A 24,415-nucleotide genomic window follows, 5' to 3' on the forward strand; every position below is an offset into this window, starting at 1 on the left:
TAAAGTTGGTTTGGCTCTACAGTTTTCCTATGCAGAGTCCCATGTGTTTTTATTTGGGTGTCAAGTTAGAGGTAGAGATGTGTTTCTTTTTTTTCTCTCTCTCTTTTTTTTTACACTTACTTTGGGTCACTGTAAGTGTAAGAAACAAACAAACAAACAAACATACAAAAACAACAACCAAAATGGAAATGAACAGACAGCATAACATCTTTGGAAAACAAACTAAGCTCAAGCCATGATCCCACCCCTTGGGAGGATGAGGCAGGAGGATCTAGGTCACCCTGGGCTATAACATGCGTTCTGAGGGCAAGTTTGGGTTACAAAGTGAGAGCCTATCTCAAAGACAGAGCAAACAAAAGCCAGAACAAAGTAAATGCCTTGGGGGAGCCCCGTGATTAGGCTCCATTAGTTCCATGAACTTTGCTCTGAGAGGCCTTGAGCTCCTAGGAGCTTCCAGAACTCATCTTGAAGCTTTTTTTTTTTTTTTTTTTTTTTTGGCTTAACATTTTATTGTTGCTTTGATTGTTATAAAAAGGAAGTTGGGCCGGGCGTTGGTGGCGCACGCCTTTAGTCCCAGCACTCGGGAGGCAGAGGCAGGCGGATCTCTGTGAGTTCGAGGCCAGCCTGGGCTACCAAGTGAGCTCCAGGAAAGGCGCAAAGCTACACAGAGAAACCCTGTCTCGAAAAACCAAAAAAAAAAAAAAAAAAGGAAGTTGGTTGGAGTTTTGAGGAGTAACTGAGATGAGTCTTTCTTCAAAATTTCCTATGTGGTATTACTTCCTTCTAAGAAAGAAGAGTTCCATGGAGAAATGCATTTTGGAGATGCTGTTGTGTCCCCATGATGAATCATAGTGCCTGTTAACAGAGTGTCCTTTCCCAAGACAAATACAGTTTATAGAACAGGGAGGTACTCAGAAACACTGAATTTATTGTTATTATTATTGTTATTGTTACTGTTATTGTTATTATTATTATTATTATTATTAATATAAGACCTTACTCTATAGACTACTCTGGCCTTTAAACTCAGGGTGATCCTCCTGTCCCAACCTCTTGAACGCTGTGATGAAAGGCATGTGCCACCATGTCCCACAAGGACAATGGTTCTTAAGATGGTCTGTTTGCCAACTTCACCCAGAACATGCTTTTTACAAGTGTAAATTCCTGTGTTCCACCTTGGCCTGGCTTTGGGCTGGACGGTTCCTCGCTGTCCTGTGTCAGAGTGTCCTGTGCATTGCAGAGTACAGAGCAGCAGCCAGTTCCGGCCTCCTCTCCGATGATAATTGTTGACAGGGAGCAATGACAGACAGGGCCAAACGTTCTGTGAAGAGCAGAGCTGCCTCTGGCTGAGAGCCACTGTCTTGTACCTAGCATATCAAAGTTTCTGGATGGATGGCCTCAGCATCTGTTAGAGAAGAGCTTCTTGTAGGCTGGGGTTGTAACTCATTTGGTAGCGTGCTTGCCCAGCACAAAACACTGGGTTTGATCCCAAGTATGGTAGAAACCGTGAATGGTGCTGCCCATCGGAATTCCTAGTACTCCGGGGCTAGAGGTAGGAGGATCATGAGTTCAGGGCCATCCTTGGCTGCATGAGGAGTTTGAAGCCAGCCTGGGTTACATGAGACCCCACCTCAAGTCACAAGCAAGCTCCCAGACAAACAAACCCTCCATGTTTGTGGCTGTGCTTGGAACACCTGCAGATTAGAAGTTCAATCTTGTGATTTCACAGTGGCATTCCATTTCACTGGTTTTTGTTCGTAAAACTTTATGTTTTTGTTGAAAACCCGAGTCCTTCATTTGAAAGGAAAACTGGCATGCCAGTCGGGTAAGTGAGAATTGAGAGATGTGGGGTAGGGAGAGGGAAGTTTCTAGACTTATTAAGAAAGAGTTCACTACAGCACCTGAGGCCAGCCGAGCCATGGCTGGCGCTCTGCATGCTGTCTCTTCAGAAGATGTTCTGTGTCTCTCTCCAGGCGGTGCTGGCTCTGGCAGCCTCGTGGACATCCCGGCAAGTTGGTGAACGCACACTGACAGGGATAGTCATAGACAGTGGAGATGGCGTCACCCACGTTATCCCAGTGGTAAGCAGAGGCTTCCTATTTTACTCTGAGACTTAACACCTGTCCTGAGGTAAGAGAAGAATTAAAGAAGGCAGAATAAAACTCAACCCCCCTAACTAAAATACCACCTTTCATGTGATGTTCTTAGAAACGGCAATGGATCCTCCCTCTCTCCCTCCCTTCCTCTCTTCCCCCTTCCTCCCTTCCTCCCTTTCTTTCTTTCTCTCTTTCTTTCTTTCTTTCTTTCTTTCTTTCTTTCTTTCTTTCTTTCTTTCTTTCTTTCTTTCTCTTTCTTTCTCTCTTTCTCTCTTTCTCTCTTTCTCTCTTTCTCTCTTTCTCTCTTTCTCTCTTTCTCTCTTCTTTCTCTCTTTCTCTCTCTCTCTCTCTCTCTCTTTCTTTCTTTCTTTCTTTCTTTCTTTCTTTCTTTCTTTCTTTCTTTCTTTCTTTCTTTCTTTCTTTCTTTCTTTCTTTCTTTCTTTCTTTCTTTCTGAGACAGGGTCTCCCTGGCTGGCCTGGAACTCCCTGTGTGCATCAGGCTGGCTTTGAACTCACAGAGATTCATTTGCCTTTGCTCTCAAGTGCTGGGATTAAAAAAGTGTGTGCCACCATACCTGGTCTTGGCAATGGGAATTTAAGAAGCCTAGGAAGGTGAAACAGAGTTCAAAAGGATGCCATGTTTGTGCCTTTGGCAGTTTGGAAACCATGGAACAAATTCTATAGTCTTTTTTGTTTTTTGGCAAGGCTTCTGTTGTATTCCCACAGGTGTCAGTCAGTGTCCTGACTCATCATTCGAACTACTACAGCTAGACGTGACTGTGGACGCCAGAGAGTCAGGGCATGCCCAGGAGAGGCTTTGCTCAGCTGGGGCCCTGGAGAACTTGCTCTTTCCTCTGCATGTATTTAGGAGCTAGGAAGGAGAGCTCACGGTTCAACTTGCAGAAGTCCTTACGATATACTAAAGAAATGACTCCTAACTCCAACTTCAGGAGGCTTTGGCCTCTTTCTTCTGGTCCAAGGAGTTATTTGAAAATGATTCTTCTGAAAATCAACTAGTGTCAGTGGAAAGTCAGTCATGTCTGCCCCCCCCACTTCAGGCTTCCTCGGTAACCACAGTTACAGTGTTAACCGCAGTTGCAAACACACGCATATACATATATGGAGCTCTGTTTAAGTTTGAAGATTTTTGCTTTTGAAAAATAGTGCGCCCGTGTGCTTGCATGGGAGTGCATGCCATGGTCATATGGAGTGGTCGGAGGGTGACCTGTGGGAGTCAGTTTGTTCATTCTACCACGTGGGTTTCAGGGATCAACTCAGATCAAGCCCCTTTATCTGCTAAGCCATTTTACCAGCCCTCAAGTTCAAGGTTTGAACTTTTTTAAAAAAGGTTTATTTAATTATATTATATGTTTCTGTATGGGTTTGTGCATGTATGTGAATGCAGGTACCCCCAGAGGCCAGAGGCATCGGAACCCCTGGAGCTGGAGTTATGGGTGGTTTTAAGCTGTTGGATGTCAGTGCTGGGAACAGAACGTCAGTACACTGCAAGAGCAGTACACGATCTTAACCACTGAGTCATTTCTCCAGCCCCTAAATCTATTTTTTAAAATACAAATTAGTATATTAAAAAATCCAGCCGGGTGTGGTGGCGCATGCCTTTAATCCCAGCACTTGGGAGGCAGAGGCAGGCGGATCTCTGTGAGTTCGAGGCCAGCCTGGGCTACCAAGTAAGCTCCAGGAAAGGCGCAAAGCTACACAGAGAAACCCTGTCTCGAAAAAAACCAAAAAAAAAAAAAAATCCAAAGCTGAGTGGGGTGGCACATGCCTGTAGGCAGATTTTTCTTTTTGGGCCACCAGCTCACAAAAAAATGACATGGAGACTTATTATTAATTATGAAGGCTCAGCTGATAGCTTAGGCTTGTTCCTAACTAACTCTTATAACTTAAATTAACCCATAGTTTTATTCATCTATGTTTTATCATGTAGCTTTAGCCTCTGTCCCATTATGTGTGTCTGACTTGTTCCATGTCTGTCTTCTCCACCCTTCTTCTTCCCAGCATTCTCTTTTCCCCTGAAAATCCTGTCTAGCTATTGGCCATTCAGCTTTTTATTAAACCAATCACAGTGACATATCTTCATACAGTGTAAAGGAATATTCCACAACACACGCCTTATAATTCCAGCATTTGGGAGGTGAGCACAGGAGGCTCAGAAGCTAAAGGTTATTCTTGGCTGTATACCGAGTTTAGGTCCAGCCTGGGATACATGAGACCTTGTTTCAACCAACTCCATAGAATTTGACACCTGCCTCCATAGGCACCTGCATGTACATGTGCATCCAGGCTCACTTACACACAAAACAAACAAGCTAAAAACAAAAGCACATCTAAGCCAAAGCCAGGCAAAACAAGTGCATTTCCTTTAATTGAAAGATGATAATTACAATTTCATCTCAGTTACTGAAGGAACGACAGACATTCTGCTGTGTTTGTGTTTGCCAGAAGGCTAAAGTTGTAAGAGTCTTAATGGTCAGGAAGGACCATCCAAGTCTCTTTCACCCTTGTGCTCCTGCTCATGTGTCCTCTCCATGGAGGAGCGGCCCCCTCTCCCTTCCAAGTGTGAGCCAGACGAGTTCCTTTAGAGCAGTCTCAGGCTCTGGCTCTCGTGGGGATTGTTGGAAGAGCTGATGCCACTCTGGCTCCTGGTTCTCTTTCTGATGCGGTACCTTGAGGAGCAGCAGGACTCACCCCAGGTGTGTGGTCCCAGATCTGCTTGCACTGGGTTCTCCATCATCTGCATACCGTGGAAGAGGGTGAGGCAGAAGCCTGTTCTTGAATCGCTTGTTCATTTGTCCAGAGTCACTCAGCTCCCAGTGTGGTAGGAAAAGAAAGCATCACACATAGAACCCAGATCCAGAGAGAGGCGGTTTGTAACTCTTCACCGTGGATTAGTTTAGTTTTTTCCCTCGTTCACAAAAATTAATTTGTTACTGAAAATTTGGGTAAAATAATAAACAGTAAGAAAATGAAATTACCCATCAGCCCATTCAGACAACTGTATTCTAAACTGCACAGCCTTCCAAGCTTTGATTAAGACGCAGACATTTGTATACACATGTTCACGTTTTAAATTGGGATATCCTACGTTTAGTTTGTGTTCTAACTATATAAGTAATACTAAAGTTATATCTTGCATATTAATTTAATGATACTTTTTTCTGTTATGGCCAAATATTCTATGAAAAATAATTACCTAAAGCCATGGCGTGCGGTCCTAAAGTGGCATCATGCTGACCTTTCTGCTGCTGGGTGTGTGACATGCTGCAGTTCTTACTTAATGCTCATTTTAGGAAGTGGTGCCTGTGGCTCAGAATGTGACTGTGAGGAGTCCATGTGTTAGGAAGTACTAATCACTTGTACATACCTTTTATCTCTATCTTAAAATATATTACAGGGGCTGGAGAGATGGCTCAGAGGTTAAGAGCACTGACTGCTCTTCCAAAGGACCAGGGTTCAATTCCCAGCACCCACATGGCAGCTCACAACTGTCTGTAACTCCAGTTCCAGGAGACCCGAAACCCTCACACAGACATACAAGCAGGCAAAACACCAATGCACATAAAATAAAAATAAAAAATAAATAAATAAATAAAAGAAACCAGAACAAGTTTTAAAAAAAAAATATGTTACAAATACTTGTTCTTTACAGAAAGGCCCAATCTTTTGTCTAGAAGTTAGGAACATGGGCAAAAAGCCCAGGAAGACCTGGGCAGGTGGTCCTGGCGGCTTATCGGCGGCTCCACCCGCGCCTGTGCTGAGAGCGCACACCTGCAGCGTGGGGCAGTCATTCACCTCCACGCCCTCTCTTTCCCTTGGGCCTTGTGCCACAGCAGCCGTGAAGTGCTAGGATGAGAAACTCGACCACCAGTGTCCCCACATCTGTGTCTTTGCAGACAAATTGTGGCCCGGCGTGTGGCTTCTATGGCCAGTCGGTGCCCACAAAAGGTCAGTGAGGGGGCTTTTGGGCCCATCACTGCTGTGGGCACGTGGACTCTTGGCATCAGCCCTGCTTGTGAAAGCAGAGTCATTGTGGACTCCGCATGGGTCCCTCCCGGGCATGCCTTCAGTAGCTGAGGAAGGCATGGGGAGAATCCAGCTCCCGAGCCACACTGGTCTGCACACGGCGCTGGTTGGTTAGGTTTTTTTTGAGTCATTTTTCGCTGTGCTGGATGGAACCATTTCTTGAATATGTAGTGTCCGCCATAAAGCACATATCCGGCAGGCAAGGTTTGATCTCATCTACACCATAAATGCCCTCAGGGTATTTGCTCTACACTAGGGATAAAGGTTGGAAGTGTGTGGATCCAGGTTGTTTTGGGATCACAGGCCTCGTTGCTAACTTTGAATTAGGAGGAGATTTATAGTCGGTTTAACAGTGAGTAGACAAAGTCGTTCCTGTTTAGTTAGAAGAAAACGTCACTGTTGAGTTTACTGTTCTCCCAGACGGCACCATCTTCCAGAAATGAACTAACCTAAGCAGTTTCTCCCGTGTTCCTAATGAAAACAGCATTGTGGTTGCTTATGGAGACTCAGGTTATTGGCGTTGTGTAGAGTTTTAAATATTAATGGAACTGCAGATGCAGTCATTTAAAAGGACCTTAGGTGCGAAACCTCGTGAGTGGGAGCCACTACCTGCTAGTTCAGTGCTCAGAGTAGGGGCGGAGAAGGCGGGGCTGGGGACCTCCTGGGTCCAGCAGGCTCTGGACTGCGGTTACTGACATGGCTGCCCTGTCTCCTCTTCCTCTCCAGGCAGAAGGTTATGTAATTGGAAGCTGCATCAAACACATCCCAATTGCAGGTAGAGATATTACGTATTTCATTCAACAGCTGCTAAGGGAGAGGGAGGTGGGAATCCCTCCTGAGCAGTCACTGGAGACCGCAAAAGCCATTAAGGTAAAAACAGAAGGGAACCTGGCTGGTTTTGGGGGGGGGGGAGAGAGAAATGGTGCTTGGACGTTCCCCTCGATGATGCCATCCTCCCCCTCCTGCTCCCTCCCTATCCCCCTGAGAGTGTGGGCCTTGATTGTTTTACCGTTGTCGAGTTCCGAGTGCTGGGGACTTGAGGCTCCGCACGCTCTTCCACACAGACAGCAGCTTGGTAGCTGGTGCCGAGCCACCGGCGTGCGCAGTAGAGCATCGTTTAATTGGAGCCTAATTAAACAAAACCTTCAATTAGCTGCACGCTGCTTCCACATCTCTCGCCGTGCTTCCTTTTTAGAATCAGGGCGCAAGTCACAGCAGCAGCAGCAGTAGCTGTCATGATCCCAGTGGTGTCTGCCTGCCGTGGTGCCCTGAGCATACACCTCAGAACCTGGCCAGTCTAAGTCTCAGACTCCTTCAACGCAATCCACCCGTGTGTCTCCAGACCTCAGTTCCACCCTAGCACAGTGGCAGGACATTTTAGAATTTAGTAGCGAAGGAACCAAAGTGGCTCGTCGGTCATTATTTAGAGTGTCTACTTGACCCGACCCATCTCTGTATTGTTCTGGGTACAGCAGTTACAGACCCTTTTAAAGGAATTTTTCTCTTCAGCCATCAAAACCATAACACATTAAAAAAATCATAATGCAAGAGATTCTTAAGAGTCCAAGGCTGATCATTTTATATATAGAGAAGGAGGAAGGATTCTCTTTGGATCCGGAGGAGAATCTTAGGTGGGGTATGACATGTGGCCTTGGGTTATCTCCTTTCTCACATAGCTCTGGTTTTGAGGTGCAGGGTGGTTGAGGGGTTAGGGGTGGTGGTGAGGGCTAACCCCCTGCTGTTTCCCTCTCAGCTGAGCGTCTCCTCAGGCTGGCTGAGTGCAAGGAAGCATGAGACAGGATTTCCAAATTTGGCTGATACTCCTTGAAAACAATCCTTTTGGGATGGGCCAGATACCTGGCAGGCTCCTACAAAAAGTTGCCACCAATCCCTGCTCCTGGGCCTGGACTTTCCAGGATTGGGGAGGCTCTCATTGCTAAAGCAAAGTGGGAGGAACTGGTCCCTTCTCCACTGGGGAGAGGTTTGCAAGGTGTCCCAAGACTTTCTCTGTAGGCTGCAATATTCCCAAGGTTTCCCCTTTGTTCACTGACAGCCATCCACTAGCAACCCCAGTGTTCCTGCCTGATTTCTGCTTTTATTCTATAATGTCTGCCGTATGATAGCATGCCGTGTACTTATTTATTTCAGCTGCCTAGTGCTTGACTCTCAGCTAGACTGTTTCTGACAGGATCTAAGTATTTCATTGACTGTATCTCCAGTGTTGATCAAGTGACTGACCAGCAAGGTACATCCTCAGGCACAGTGTGGGCCAGGGAATCCCTCTGTAAGCAGACATCTGGCAGGAGGCTAGAGAGCACTCCCTCAGTATCTCACACACACACACACACACACACACACACACACACACACACACACACACACACACGTTAGAATGTGGTTGGTTGCTGTACTCTAGAGCGGAGCAAACTTAGTTTGCTGATCCAGACCTGGGCAGTAGTGAGACAGGCACCTGAGAGGGAGCCTGAGGGAGCATGCAGAGCCTGGATGGAGGCAAGGTCCTGATGTTTACAGATAGATAGTATTTCAGAAAATATGGCAGCAAAATTAGGGAGGATGTGGTAGTGATGAATAACCAACTTGCAGAGAAAGCAGACTTGGCTGCTCAAGCATAGTCCTCTCTGAGCCGAAAGACAACTGGAGAGGAGTTTGATCGTCCCTCCACGGGAGTTACAGTGTAGCCAGAGATGGATTTGGAGGTGTCTGTAATGTGTGAGTTCCTGTGTATTTGTCAGAGGGCAGAGACACTGGCGGTTATTAATGCTTGGCGGTATCTTTTTGTGTATACACAGGAGAAGTACTGTTACATTTGCCCTGATATTGTCAAGGAATTTGCTAAGTATGACATGGATCCCCGGAAGTGGATCAAACAGTACACAGGGATCAATGCGATCAACCAGAAAAAGTTCATTATAGACGTTGGTTACGAAAGGTTCCTGGGACCGGAAATATTCTTTCACCCCGAGGTAAGATCTGTCTCTGAGTGTACGGAGTGCAGTGCATGTGGAGCAATGCTGCCCCCCAGTGTGCACAAGGAGTAATTCTCAGTAAAGTTCTCAGTGAGCAAGTTGGCTGTTTCCCGTGGTGGTTCCCGCTGCTGCTGCAGGGCTGCCTGGTCTGCCTTGCTGCAGACTTACCCACTTTAACAGTTAAGGTTGGGTTATCCTTCTAGAGGTGAGGAGGAACTCTGAAGATCAGTAGAAGAAAATGGATTTGTCACTGACCTCAAGGGGCTGGTGGTAATATAGATCACTAATCCCCAGGACTGTCATGCACTGGCCCCTGCTTAGAAGTGGGATTAAGACAGTCCGTCCAGCCTTGTGACTGCCCATCTAAAAGCAGTGCATGCTCAGCGGGTGAATGGCTGGACGTTGCCTCCTTCCTCCGAGACGAATGTTGAACGTGAACTGGGTTTTGAAGTGTGTTTAGAGTCGACATTTTCATACGTTAGTTCATTTAACCTGTGCCGTCGGATCCAAAGGTGTTGGTTTATTCGCCGTGACTGTTGCATGGACTGTTTTGTTCCGAAGCCGCCGCCGTCACCGCCGCACGTTTCCCCCTCACAGCCCGGCTACCTTCTCCATGGTGTTAATACTCACAAGTGTAGTTCGGACTGCATGCCGTGCGGCTGGTGTACGTGCCCTGCCCTTTCTCACCGGCATGAGGTGCTGTGTCCTCCTCAGCAGGGCTGCCTGCCCTTCTGCCTGGTGGATGTTTTCCCTTCTCTAAACTCACCCAGTTCACGTTCACATCACTCCATGGACATGTGGTCAGTCATGTGGCATCCCTCTGACACCCTTTTATTTTCATGTAATGGGTTTTCAGTTCTAGTGAGTTGAATATTTGTTAGTTACTTTTAAAGAAATGGTTTTTTTTGGGGGGGGGGGGGCTAGAGACATGCCCCAGGGCTAATAGCATGGACTGCTCTTGCAGAGGATCCCAGTTCAGCTCTGGTACCCAGTCTGGTGGTTCACAGCCATCTGCAACTCCAGCTCCAGAGGATCTGATGTCCTCTTCCGGTCTCTGCGTGCGCCACACTCACGTACACAAACCCACACTCAGACACACACTTACACGCATTATTAAACTTAAAAATAAAGTCTTAAAATGTTGTTTGAAAATAGTTTTGTGTTATTGGAGGAAAATGCATAATGTTTCTTTTATATTTATATGAAATTCAGTTTGCCAACCCAGACTTTATGGAGTCCATCTCGGATGTGGTTGATGAAGTCATACAGAACTGTCCCATAGATGTGCGTCGGCCGCTGTATAAGGTAAGGTGCCTTGACTTCCTTCCTGCAGTAAAGGCTGTAGTTGTGAGCTACCCATGAAACACACCTTCATCCCTGTTCCTCCTGCTCCTGGGACTCGTTCCAATAGTTTAACAAGCTTTTACTCAGAGAGGAGAGGAGTGGAATGTTTGGAAATATGACACCACCAACCGAGGGATTTTTAAAACTCTCTTCCTCTTTCCTCACCCTTCTTCTTGAGCCCAGGCTGGCCTGGGCTTAGAACTTGTGACTCTCCTGCCTCCACCTCCCTAGCACTGAGGTTTCAGGCCTATGTCTCCACGCCTAGCTTGAGCTATCTTTTCTTCTTACCTGGCAAACTGGATTTGAAGTTCGACAGTCTGAGCCATATGTACCGATTGAAAGAGGGACGTGCGCCCCCTTCAGGCGGTCTGGGAACTGCTCTTACTGGTCCATGGGCATTTAGGGTCAGTGCGGAGGTAGCATGACAGAGCTTCAAGTTGGACAATCAGATCAAATATGCACGTGGATTTTTTTTTTTCAGAATTCTTTGATTGTCTGGAATTGTAAAGCTTGAAATGAGAGAACTCTAGTAATTATTTCATAAAAGGAAATATTGCTGACAGCCAGTTAGCAAGAGCAGAAATCACCCCATCTTCAGCTAACATTTGCACGTGTGCATCAAGCCTTTGACACTCAGCTTCATGATCCTGTATTACGCTCTGCACGCTCCGACATCTGCATTTTCAACAGAAAGATTCTGAGTCACAATGTCGTAGCTGTTGCTCCATTCCACGGTAGATAGCATGTACCTTTCGAAAGAATGAGGTAAATCAGCTGCATTCCCATGGACATGCAGCTCATATGAGTGTACTTGACAGTTCGGAGTGATAGATACCAAACAGTTAAAGGATCTCTGTGGTAGGCTTATGGTTAACTTCTGCTTTTTCCTCTTTGTGTTTCAAAATTGTTTGAGATTTTAGAGTTAACATTATTTTTACTTGGAAAAATTTTTTCTATAGGTAACTTTATGTGGGTAAAACCAAATTATGATTCTATATTTATTTGTTTCATGCCCCAAATTAACCCCCCCCTCAAATAAGAGTACCAGGAAAGATACACTAACTAGCCTGGGTAGTTAAGTAAGGTGGTGTCTGTTCCCTATGCCACTCTTCAGTCTTGCTTGCTTGCTGTGGGGTCTTGCTGGTGAAGGCTAGGAACACACACTGCATAGTTAAATAGCTCCGCTGAATGAGAACTGTACTAACGCAGCCCGCTTATCTCATAGGAGTTGACAGGCAGAGGGGGCCCTGGAGGTCATTCGGACCAGCCCTTAAAGCATGGCGATCCTGTACTTTATAGACAGGTGAAAGGCAGGTTAGGTCATGTTGTGTTTATTTCATTAAGGAAGTTTTCATTTTTTTTTTTTTTCGGAGCTGAGGACCGAACCCAGGGCCTTGACACTGAGCTAAATCTTCAACTCAAGTATTCAGTTTTTTAACTCCATTGATTCAAACTAAAGGTAGTTTGAATAAGGCAGCACTCTCCTGCATGATCCTCCTTTTAGTCTGGTGATATAGCCTGATGCCCTTTCCATTTTGGCATTACTCATTTATTAGGTAACCCTGCAGAAGGTGCTAACCCTGAACTCCAGGAAGCTTTATAAACTAGCACAATAACCTCCGTGGGTGTGCTAGGTCACATGCGTACAGTTCATTGTGTAAGAGGTGGGGTTGGCCCAGCAGATGAGGTCCTGGGTCTGATGTAGGAATGAGAGAGTGATGGGTTACAGGTGGGAAGGAGAGTGGCTAAGAAGAAGAGGAGGTGAGTGTTGGGCTAGGAATGGGGGTGTCTTCTGCAGGGGATGTCACAGTAGCCCTGATTTGGCCTGAAACCCCCTCCTTCCCACCACTGCTCCATGGAGAGTCCACTTTAAATTTCCATCTGCTTTTTTTTTTTGGTAGGGTCTCATACCTTAGGTCAGGTTTACCTGGAGCTCACTGTGTAGCCCAGTTAGGCTTCAAGTTCGTGAGGAGCGTCCTGTCTCAGCCTCTCAAGAGTTGGGATTACAGGTGTGAGCCACCAAACCCGGCTTCCATCTCTTTCTAGACATGGCTGGTTAACTATTCTTGAGCCCCCAAAAGCTGTGAAGGGATAATCCCTGTTTACCATTTTGTCCTCAATTCTGGTACTCTTTTCCAGGTCACTGTAACTGTGAGTGCTGAGGCACATCAGGGATGTCCAAGTCTGACACTAATGGTGGTACCCTGATATCAGGAGATAGGATGAGATGCTGATCAGCCATACATGTCTCTTGAGAGCTTCTGTCTCTCTCTTGCTCTCTGGATCAAATGTATAGTGAACTACATCCCCCAGCCTCTGGCTTTTCAATATGCTGGCCTTGGGCTTGTTCTCCTCCCTCAGCCTCCTGAGTACTGGGATTACAGAAGTGCACCACCATGCCCCAGAGCTGATCCTACAGTGGTTGTATATAAAGAGTAGAAATGGGGTATTGGCCATCTACTGCTGCGGGATAATGCTCTTGTACACTGCTCTTGTACACTTGAGTTGGTTTAATAAAACGCTGATTGGCCAGTAGTCAGGCAGGAAGTGTAGGCCGGGTGACCAAACTAAGAATGCTGGGAAGAGGAAGGGTGGAGTCAGGAGTCATCAGCCAGAGGCAGAAGAAGCAAGATGAGAACGTTGTACTGAGAAAAGGTACCAAGCCATGTGGCTAAACCTGGATAAGAATTATGGGTTAATTTAAGGCTAAGAGTTAGTAACAAGCCTGAGCTACTGGCCAAATATTTATAAGTAATATTAAGCCTCCCAGTCAATTATTTGAGAAGTGGCTGCTGGGTATTTGGGAGTTTCTGATGGGACAGAAACTTCCTACTACAATCTACTGTAATTATTTTAGGTAGGGGTAGATGTACAAGCCAACAGTTTTCTATGGGTCATTTATTTAAAAGAGGTGAGACCAGAGTTCATTGTGGTTAGGGTCAGGATTGATGGAGGACTACAATGGAAGCATGGTCTCAGAAGAGACTCTGTTTGAATAAGGACTGAGACAAGTAGCCCAGTAAATAACTATGTGGGGGTTTTAACATAGTTACTTGCATTCCATTATTTTTTTATTTATAGGATGTTGCTGTATAGCCTAGGTTGGCCCCGAACTTGCAGTCCTTTGCCTTAGCCCCTGGTTGCTGGATTATAGCACTTACTAATTTTAAAAGTATCAGTTTTCATTAGTCCTGTGCTAAGACTAACCACATGATTTTTTTTTCCCCCCGAGACAGGGTTTCTCTGTGTAGCTTTGCGCCTTTCCTGGAACTCACTTGGTAGCCCAGGCTGGCCTCGAACTCACAGAGATCCGCCTGGCTCTGCCTCCCGAGTGCTGGGATTAAAGGCGTGCGCCACCGCCGCCGCCGCCGCCGCCGCCGCCGCCGCCGCCGCCGCCGCCGCCGCCACCACCACCACCGCCCGGCTTAACCACATGATTTTAAGTGTGTATAATTCCAGATCGAGTTTTTGTGTCTTGTTGCTTTCTAGGTCCTGTTGCTGTCCAGAAGCAACCTTGAACTTCTTCCATCTGAACAGACTGTTCTTGGAATTACTTGATTAATCCCAGGCCTTAAATCATTTAGGAAATAGCTGTGGTGCATTGAGTGTGTGTACGTTTAAAAAATGGATTAAGCAGTTGCCTACGGCCACTCCTTGTGGGGGCTGCTGTTTCTATCCCCATATTGCAGACAGACTGCAGGAAACCTTGTCTGTTTCTCCCTAGGATAACCACTCCTTGGCTGACAATCCAGTTTGTTCCAGTAACTAGTGTACTGTCAGCTGCATGTGTGTGTGTAAGAAGGGAGTAGATATGCAGGTGGCCTGCTGTCTTAGTGGGGGTTTCTAGGAGCAGAAACAACCCAAAGAGTGCAGAGTCGAACTGGTTTGCGTGTCCCAACCACGGTCTGTCATGAAGGGGAGTCAGGGCAGGTGCTCAAGGCAGGGAGCCTGGAGGCAGGAGCTGACCTAGGCCACACAGCAACATCCTATAAATAAAAAAACAAGCCATGAAGGGGTGCTGCGTACATGCTTGCCCCACATGGTCTGCTCAGCCTGCTTTCTTATAGCACCCAGGACCAACAGTCTAGGGGTGGCACCACCTCCAGTGAACTGGGCCCCGCATATCCATCAGTGGGAGACATTTTCTCAATTGGGTTCTCTCCCTTCCCACACAACTTTAGCTTGTGTCAAGTTGACATAAAAGTTAGTTATCCGAGTAGTAGTGAGCAGGCAGGCTGGCTGGCAGGCAGGTAGGTAGATATGGGGCTGCTAGTTGTTATTGTAGCCTTGGGATTGATTTAGAATTCAAGTCCCACAGAGAGTGGGGGAGGCTGAGTACAGTAGAGTTGGCCACACTTCTTGTCATTTATGGTGGAGCTGAATACTGCAGGAGAAGAGAGTCAGATGAGGCTGTCCTCTGCTCTGTCTCCCGAGACGTTCATCGGGGTAGACTAGATCCTGACATGGGCAATGAACCTCAGGCTCACGTGTGGCGGTTTTTGTCTTTCTCATGGCATTGCTCATTGTGGAACCTCAGTGGGTGTGGCATCATCTTGTGACTGCTTCAGGAGGCTGTCACACCTTGGTTGTTGCTGCAGGATAGGCAGCCCTGGGGTCACATTTCTGTCTCTGGCAGTGTTTGGTGGGCACCACAGCTTCTACTACAACCACTAAGTAAGGGACCAAAGCCTGGGGTGTGATGAGTGAATTAAAGTTTCATGTTGAGGCGTACAGATACCCACTCGAGGTGCGTTAACCCACCAGGTGCAGCCATTAGAGAGGATTCTTTCTCTATGGCAATCTCAAACCAGGAGTTGGCCAACTTTTTCTGTAAAGGGCCAGATGGTAAATCTTTTTGGCTTTGCAGAAGCCATATGGGCTCTGTTGCATTTACTCCATTCTGCCAGTGCTGTGGCAGACAATATGGGCATCACTAGAAGAGGCTGGATTCCATAAAACGTTATTTACAAAAACAGGCAGGCAGCTTGCTATAGACAGTTGAGTCACTGGTTCCTAGTTGTAGTGCTTTCTACACCTTTGAGAGTTAGGTAGGGCTTCATTCCAGCTGGCTGTGCGGACAGGTGTGTGGTTCTTCATCAGCCCATCAGGGCCGGGTCTAGAGAAGATTGGATGGAATTATGGTTGCTGGGCTTCTGGCACTCTCGAGTTTGTGGCTTTGACTGGCACTGCCCAGGGCAAGCTGCAGGTTGCTGAGGCAGCACTTCCGCTGGGCATTTGGAAGCAGTCAGTCCTTTGCCCAGATGGACCGACACTGTGCGGGATGGAGGAAGCATTCTTTGGAACCAGCATCTTGGAGCAAACGATGTTTCACTATCATGATTTATGCCTGTGCAGGGCATGCTCTGTTCTGGGGACCCCTTTCTAGCTCCTTCTCCTGGGTGTGGACAGATGTTTGTCATGAAAAATATCCTTCTATCTCTGTTTCACAGTGGCTGAGTGTACAGATATTAGGCGTGTGAGCATCTAAACAAAATAGGTAAGAAAATACACTGAGTAATCTGGACCACACATGGATGTCTTTCTGTGCATAGCCAAACACCTGCAGGTGTCTAGAGGGGATGCCTCTTTTTTATTCTTGTTACCGGGTGCTTCTCTTCTCCATGACCAATGTTGGACCCATTCTTGCCAGTGGCCCAGGCCCCTTTCACACCAAGGCAGCAATCAGTGGATCAGAATGATAGGAAAACATGGTCTAGGTCCAGGGAAACTCAGATTAGAAAAGAGGAAATAACACAGCTGTTGGATTCTGGATGGTAAGATGCTCTCTCCCAGGACTGAGGATGTTGGCTTCCTGACCTCATCTTCCCGTGTGTCTTCCCTCCAGTCTTACAGCTCTGTCTGGACCAAATGTTCCCAACCTGTGGGATGAGACCCCTTTGGGGGTTGAATGACCCTTTCACGGGGTTACCTAAGACCATTGGAAAACATATATTTACATTAAGATTCATAATAGTAGCCAAATCACAGTTATGAAGTAGCAACAAATAATTTTATGATTGGGGGTCACCACACCATGAGGAACTGTTTGTTAAAGGGTCGAAGCATTAGGAAGGTTGAGAACCACTGACCTAGACAGTGGTGGTGGACAGAATAGCAAGAAGGGGAACCAGAGAGAGTCCTTTCTCTCTGTGTGGTTATCTTTCTTCTTGTGTGGAACCTTCTCCTTCATTGAGTAATCCAGACCTGTAGGGCCAAGGCTATTATATTTTCCTCCTTCACAATCTTGGTGACCTGCAGGGGGTTTATTATGATCTAGTGAGTAAGAGGTGGCTCACTTAGACTGCTGGAAGATCTGAGACTTTCCTGGCCTTTGAGCCAACATCTTGCCCAGGCTCTCAGGCAAGAAGAAAAAAAAAATGATAAGAATAAAAGATGGCTCTGAAAATTTGGACTGTTCACTCATCTCTGTTGAGGTGTGATTGACATCAAAACTGTGTATGTTTAAGGTGCACCCAGGTTGATTTGATGTCTGTGTCCATTGCAGAAACCTGCCAAGTTAGGCTGACTAATTTACTCCCCACCTCATGTAGCTTCCTGTGTGTGCATGTACTAGGACGCTTCAGATCTACTCTCAGCAAATTCCCATGGACGGTCTGCCTCGTTATTAGACAGTAGCCTGCGTCCTGTCCCACAGATCATCATGTAGCTGGGTCTGGGCTAGCGTGGAGGTGGATACCTGCATATTAAAAGCATTTCTAGAGTTTGGCTAAGCTGACAGCCGCTGTCAGCAGCTGGTTCTTTCTTGGATTTTTCTGGTGTTGAGTGATTTGTCTGCTCTGCACGAAGGTGGAGCAGATACAATTGCCCTGTCATGGAACTGGGTATCTTTTCCTCCAGTTTGTGAGATGTCTTGGGTACCTGCTGGTACTAGGCTTATTGTTAAATTTAAGGAGATTTAATATGTATGTGTGGTGTTCTTGCCTTTGGGAATTGATCAAAATGCCAAAAATACTGAAATAACGAATGGGAACTACTACAAGCTAAATGTCATTAAAGTGAATCATGCAATTATGGTAATTGAGGGATGAGCAGATTGCATTTCATCAGAGGGATCGAGAGAGGCTTTGAGAAGGTGCCTTCTGAGCCAGTCAGACCTGGCCTGCGGAGCTGGTGTGGGAGAGGCTGGCCTGGTGGAGGACTCTAAGCATAAAGTGGGGACTTAGGGGCACATAAAGAATTCACCCTTCCTGAAGCCTGGGGCGCAGCAGGGCTGGGGGAGGTGACCTTAGGAGGATGTCTGTCATCCTGCTTTGGCCCTGGGTTGGAGGTTGGGAAAAGTCCCTATTTGTTCTATTGTCAAGAAGATGTGACTGTATCTTGATATGCTCATAGTTAGTTTTCCTGTAATTAGTGGCTTGAGTCAGGTCTATTGTAGTAATTATCTCAATGCTTTTTAAATCAGAACAGCATGGTGCAAAGTAAGTGAGATGTGTACATTTTTTGTTAATGGTGAATAGTTCCAATACCTGCAGTAGTTGAAGCAGAAAATTAGAAAACCTATCTACCAGTGGCGTTTTGATCCTTTTTCTTCCCCACCCTTCAATACTGGCGATCAAGCGCAGGTCATTCTGGGCAGGCACTCCAACCAGTGAGCTACAGCTCCACCCACCGCCCTTTCCAAATAATCCTTTACCAGCTGAAATCCAGGGTGAAGTCTAAGATGTGAGCAGATAAGATGGCAGCTGCTTAGATTTGAGTAGGCTCATGGGCTTGAACAGTTCCAGAACCTTCAAACCCATTCTACACTATTTACCCATAACTTTTAACTATGCTTCCTGCTAATGCACTCTAGAACAGTAAGATTTCTTTCTGTCTTAGTGGGAAGGGAAGCCTGATATAAACAGCTGGTCATGGCTTACTGAGTTGCCATGATATTGCCATAATATTTATTGCAGGGACAAGATGAAGATGTCCCATAATGCCCCACTGAGGGGCATCTGTTGGCCACTTGCCAGGTCCAGCACAGGCACCCAGGATGCAGGCATGCAGCTGCACATAGTGGCTTGAGCGTGATGATTTGTGGGAGCCCAGGTTGGACGTGGTACACCAGGGGCTCCCTGGAGCTGGTGTTCCCCGACTGTTGCACCACAGTAGATGGCATCTAGGGCAATGCCACCAGCCACATGTGGCTGCTGCATCCTTCAAACGTGTTGTTGCCACAAGAAAGCATTCAAATTTTGTTTAATTTTAACTGATACAGCTATGAATAGCAGTACTGGACTAAGGGCTCCGCAGTGGGACAGCCCAGGCGGAAGTCCTGCAGGCTGGTGTGACCTGCTCAGAACAGGGAAAGCAGCACAGAGAGGAAATAAAAACAAACCATTTGGCTGGGCAGTGGTGGCACACACCTTTGATCCCAGCACTTGGGAGGCAGAGGCAGGTGGATCTTTGAGGTCAAGGCCAGTCTGGTCTACAGAATGAGTTCCAGGACAGTCAGGGGTACACAGAGAACCTGTTGAAAAAAACAAAAGCAAAACTAAAATGAAACGAAAGCAATCCATTTGGGGCTAGAGAGATGGCTCACTAGTTAAGAGCACGTACTGCTCTTGCACAGAACCCAGCACACTGGGTGGCTCACAACAGCTTGCACCCCAGCTCCAGGGGTTCCAGTGCCCTCTGCTGGCTGGCCTCTGCAGGTACCTGCACATATGTATGAACATACACATACAGAGATGTACACATACATATACATAAGTAAAAAAATAAAATAAATCTTTAAAAGGGAGAATCTGTTTGCAGGGCCAGGAGTAGAGTATGTTGTAAGTGGAAAGGGATTCAGCATTCCTGGACCTGATGTTTAAACATGGAACTGAGCAGGGAGCCTGAGATGTGCAAAGGGCCAGATCACGTGGGGCCTGGAGGTGAGGGGTGAGCCACCTTGTGCTTGCTCTGACTCTCGGGTGAGACCTGACTTGGCATGGATGTAGAGACTGAGTTTGTCCTGAGGGCCACTGAAGATTTTGGAAAGGATGTGCAGTGGCCGAAGCTGAGGAGCAGAAGCAGCAATGCTTTTCCCCTCCCTCCCTCCCTCCCTCCCATTTCTCCCTCCTTCTCCCCCATAGCGGTGGTGGCGCACGCCTTTAATCCCAGCACTCGGGAGGCAGAGCCAGGCGGATCTCTGTGAGTTCGAGGCCAGCCTGGGCTACCAAGTGAGTTCCAGGAAAGGCGCAAAACTACACAGAGAAACCCTGTCTCTAAAAACCAAAAAAAAAAAAGGACTGGCATATGTGAACGGTGGAACTGCTGAGCCTGGGGTTTGTAGAGCAGGCTGGAAACTCAGGCAGGCACTGCCACTGCATGTTGGGATAGAATCCCATCCTGGGGACAGTGAAGACTGCTCTTCTGGCCTTCAGCTGACCGGGTCGTCACCTTCCACAGTGTGTCACTTACCGTTAGCGACGTCTGGGTTCATGTTTGCTTCAGTCACCAGGTGTGATAGTGTAGCAAGTCACCACACACAGTTAATCACCCTAGAGGCTAAGAGAGTCTCAGAGAGAACACTGGAAGATCACTGTCCCTGGGCCTGCCTGGTGACACTGTCCCCACTGTCCCCCAGAACAGCTTTGGGAGGGGAGTTGTACGGAGGGAGTAGTGGATTGAAGGAAACGAAGAGATGTGGGTGGTCCCCGCACTGGTTGTGACTGGGCGGTAACAGCGCCCAGGGCCAGCCCCGGACATCTGCTTGGATTTCACCAGGGACACGCTTGGGTGTCACACAGCTGTGTGTTACTCCGATTTTTGCTCAACCTTGGTGCGCTTTAGAGTTGTGAACCTGTAGCTACTGTGGCATCTTTACTGCAGGAAAGGAGAGGCAGCCTCTCTCTGTGTTTCCTTTCCTCCCTACAGGACCCCACATGCTGTACAAGTGTTCCCCTTTTCTCCTGTGCTGGGGTCTGAACCTAGGGCCGTGTGTATGCTAGGCAAGTGCTGTACCCCGGAGCCACATTCTCAGCCCCTTAAAATTCCTTTTTGAGACAAGGTCCCATTAAGCTGCTAAGGGTGGCCTTGGACTTGCTCTTAGCCCAGGCAGATCTTGCTTTCAATCCTCTTTCCTCAGCCTCTAGAGAAGCTGGGATTGCAGTAGTGGACCACCAGATCCGGCGGTAACATTATACCTGCAGTTACACATGACGGCTCATAGGTGGCGCCATGTACCCATCAAAACTGAATTGGGAGTGCCTTATGCATGAGATGCGTTGATGTTAACAAGAGCAGGAGGTTTAGTTATTTTTGATGTTGTGTTACTATTTTTGAACAGGTACTGGAGGAGGGACTTAGTGCCTTGCACTTGGCCAGCTCCCTACCGGAGAGCTACACCTCCAGCCCATATTAGAGATTAGCAAATGAACTTGCTGGTGGTACAGATCTTATTTTAAACCTTTCTGACTTAAACTTCAGGAGACTGACAGGTTATATGTGTGTGTCTGATGTGGTGTCCTGGCTTTCTCTACCAGCAGAGAGAAAGGACCTTTCCATGTGCAAAGATAACTTAAAATGGAGACTTCTTGGCAGGGAGGTAATTGCAGAACCACACTAGGTAAGACATTGGGTTTCACAAACCCTTGATACCCTCACACTGAGCAGAGGGACACTGTAGACAGAGACAGAGCCACTTGGGCAGAGGACAAAGCATTAGGGTGTAACAACCTACTTCATCATAGGAGGTTTAGACACTGTAGAGGGGCAAAGGGCATTATTTCTCATTTAAAAAGTTTGTTCCAGGTAGGAAACTTGAGATGCCCCAAAAGCTCCCGTGAAAGCAGAAGTCACTCTGCAGTCCCTGAAACATAAGTAGGTAGATGGATGTGCCCTGCCATATTTATATTCTGTATCCTGTGTGTTCACTTAGCACAGTGTGGTAAACACTTACCAAGTCAAAACTTCTCAAAAAACATCCTTTTTAATGAAGTCTGTTTCAATACCGACTCTTTCCTGTGTTTGGGTATTTGGTGCTTTTCTATACTTAGGTCACATTTTTCTTCACTGTTATGTTTTAGGGCATACTCTAACCTAGAAGGGAGTCCCTGTTTCTGGTGCTTTTGACTCGAATGGCTCTAATTTGAGAACTTTTTGATTGGAGCAGAACTGGCTCTTACTGACTAAGATGCCTTCCCACCTCACCAGGCCTTTGGGTACATTTGGATCTTCAAAGACGATGTGGGTCTGTGGGAGTGGCTGGGTATAGGAAAATGTCTTTTATATATTGCTATAGCCAGGACTGGCACCCACGAACTGTGTTGATTGTCTAACGAAGAACATTGTTCTCTGTCGGGTTCCCTTCAGAGGGATACACACCGAGTTCTGGCTCCTGCTGAAAGCTTCTTGAGAAGCACCCCCCCCCACACACACACACCATCTCCCTGTCTTCATGGTCAGGAGTGGGTGCTCCGGAGCGGACAGCCTGGACTGTGTATTGGCTGAGTCATGCATGAGCATCATCATGCCTGATCCCCCAGTTTCCTAGCCTTGCTTGCTTACAGCAAGGCCCACACAGGGATGCCGTGGTGCCAGAGGTTTGTGGTGTCAGAGGTCTATTGGCTGATATAACTAGATAACGCTTGTAAAGGCATCCAGCAGAATTTGGCACTCAGGAAATATGTGCAGGGTTGAGTAATTTCGTTTCCAAGTAAATGATTGTGTTGCCTTTCTCCCAAGTCCTTGAGCGCTCAGTGAGGCATGTCTGCAGCTTCCTAGCCGTGTGCCTCTGGGCCAGCTCTTTAACCTCCATCTGCTGGTCCTTTAAGAGAAGAAGGGGGAAGGAGGCCTTAAGGATGATGTGAGGCTTCTGGGGGACAAAGAGCATGCAGCACAGAAGCTGACACATGTTGAGTGTGAGTCACTTTTCTCATCTCTGTGATCAACGCCTAAAAGTCATTTACCTTGGCTTACAGTTCAAGGTAATATAGTCCATAGTGTCCGGGAGGGATGATGGTGGGTGGGCATGTGACAGGGGGCCTGTGTGGTGGTGGGGGTGCCTGGAGGTGGGCGTGTGACCGTGGGCCTGTGTGGTGGTGGTGGGGGTGCCTGGCGGTGGGCATGTGACAGGGGGCCTGTGTGGTGGTGGGCGTGTGACATTGGGCCTGTGTGGTGGTGGGGGTGCCTGGCGGTGGGCATGTGACAGGGGGCCTGTGTGGTGGTAGCTGTTTTCTCATAAACCAGTAACCAGATGGCAAAGATAGAAAAGGAAGCAGAATCAGGCTATAAACCCCAAGGCCATCTCCCCAGAGACCCGCTTTGTCCAATTTCCCAAAGTTCTACAACCTTCCAAAAACAGCGCCACCGGCTGGGGACAAGTATTCAAACGGAGCCTGTGGGAGACAATTCACATGCCAGCCGTAACTCTGAGCTGCTGTTTCTGGTGCCACTGCCGATCCGCCGGGAAGGAGCCTCACTAATTAGAGTGGACAAGTGGAGATAAAGCAGAGGGATGCGGGGTCACGGAGCAGACTCTGATCAAGTGGGGCAGCTGGGGACTGGAGACGATTCCAGATCAGCTTAGCTTTAGTCCAGAGAAAATGCTACAGTTATCTTATCTGATAGGACACTTGTATAAATTGAATTAGCTGAATTAAGTCCGTGGAGGAGAGGGGAGGTTCTGTGCTGTGACTGTAATAAGTCAGATTGGTTTTGATTTCCAGCAGCCGAGTGTATGTTGAGTTTTACTTCTGATGGTAAGACTCTCATGAAGATTACGTATTATGACAATGAAGGGGAGAGGAGACCCCTTCCCCTGAGGCTGGTTTGCTGAGGGTCCAGGGCAGGAGCAGAGCTCTGGCCAGGGGAGGTAGGAGGTAAGGAAGGCACTGAAGTGTGTGTGTGTGTGTGTGTGTGTGTGTGTGTGTGTGTGTGTGTGTGTTGGGGGGTGGGGGTGGGGCTGGCGGCACAGGGGCTGACCCAGCCCTGTGAGGTCCGCTCCCTCATTGGTGCTTAGAGGACCTGCTATCTGCTGTAGGCTTAGCTGCCACTTGAGTGGGGACAGAATCCTGGCCACTGTGTGGATGATGCTGTTGTGGGCAGCAGGCCGGTGGGTGAGGGAGTGAACCACTGTAAGAGCGAAGGAGGAAAGGGAAACAGGAAAGGGGGAAGTGGTAGTCGGGCTTATGATGTAGGGCTTGTTTTCGTTAGGTTTCTGTTGCTGTGGTGAAACACCAGGACCCAAAACAAGTGGAGGAAGAAGGGGATTGTGTTCCTTCCACAACTGTCGGGTCACACTCCATCACCAGGAACTGAAGCCGAGGCCGGAGAGGAATGCCACTTACTGGCTTGCTCCCCTTAGCTTGCTCGGTCTGCTGTCTTACAGCACCCAGAACCAGCAGCCCGGGGTGGCGCCAGCCACGGTGAGCTGGGCTCTCCCACACCAATCATCAATCAAGAAAATGCACCACAGGTTTGCCCAGTCTGGGCGTGAGGTTGCCATTCCCAGATGACTCTAGCCTGTGTCCAGTGGACACAGAAGGAACCGGCACAGGGTCCTGTGTCCTCAGGTGGTGTGGGAAGGAAGGGCTTAGGGAGCAGACTCCAGGGTACGCCTGGGAAGGTGAATGCTTGATTTCAACTATGTTTTACTGATTAGTTTATTATTATTGAGCTACAAACGTTCTTTATATCTTTAGTCAGGTGTGTGTGTGTGTGTGTGTTGCAGATATTTTTTCCCTAGTCTGTGGATCGCCTTCATTTTCTTAGTTACATATTTTGAACAAGAACAGAAATGTTGAGTTCATGAAGTTCAATTTATTTAATTTTTGTCTATTTTGTTTTTTGCTTTTTATGTACTATCTAAATATTTAATTTACCCTCAGGTCTTAAAGCTTTAGAAATATATACATTTATATATCATTGGTTAGTTTTAGAAATTCTGTCTTTAGCTCTTGTGTCTAGGTCCGAGGTCTGATTTCAGTTAACTTGTGCGTCTGACGTAAGGTG

The 24,415-nt window shown here is 47.3% G+C and overlaps 1 protein-coding gene across 4 annotated transcripts in view; it reads left to right on the forward strand.

Annotated features, from left to right (window-relative positions):
* Positions 1 to 24,415, forward strand: part of Actr3b (actin related protein 3B) — a 96,653-nt gene that overhangs the window by 62,010 nt on the left and 10,228 nt on the right. For all 4 annotated transcript variants that reach the window (XM_042273267.2, XM_042273264.2, XM_042273266.2 and 1 more), the window contains 4 exons: positions 1,974 to 2,081; positions 6,867 to 7,010; positions 8,951 to 9,124; positions 10,340 to 10,432. In XM_042273267.2, the coding sequence (XP_042129201.1) occupies positions 1,974 to 2,081; positions 6,867 to 7,010; positions 8,951 to 9,124; positions 10,340 to 10,432 (519 nt within the window). The remainder of the gene's footprint in view (positions 1 to 1,973; positions 2,082 to 6,866; positions 7,011 to 8,950; positions 9,125 to 10,339; positions 10,433 to 24,415) is intronic.

This window comes from Peromyscus maniculatus, chromosome 3 (genome assembly GCF_049852395.1).
Source record: "Peromyscus maniculatus bairdii isolate BWxNUB_F1_BW_parent chromosome 3, HU_Pman_BW_mat_3.1, whole genome shotgun sequence".
Taxonomy (NCBI): domain Eukaryota; kingdom Metazoa; phylum Chordata; class Mammalia; order Rodentia; family Cricetidae; genus Peromyscus; species Peromyscus maniculatus.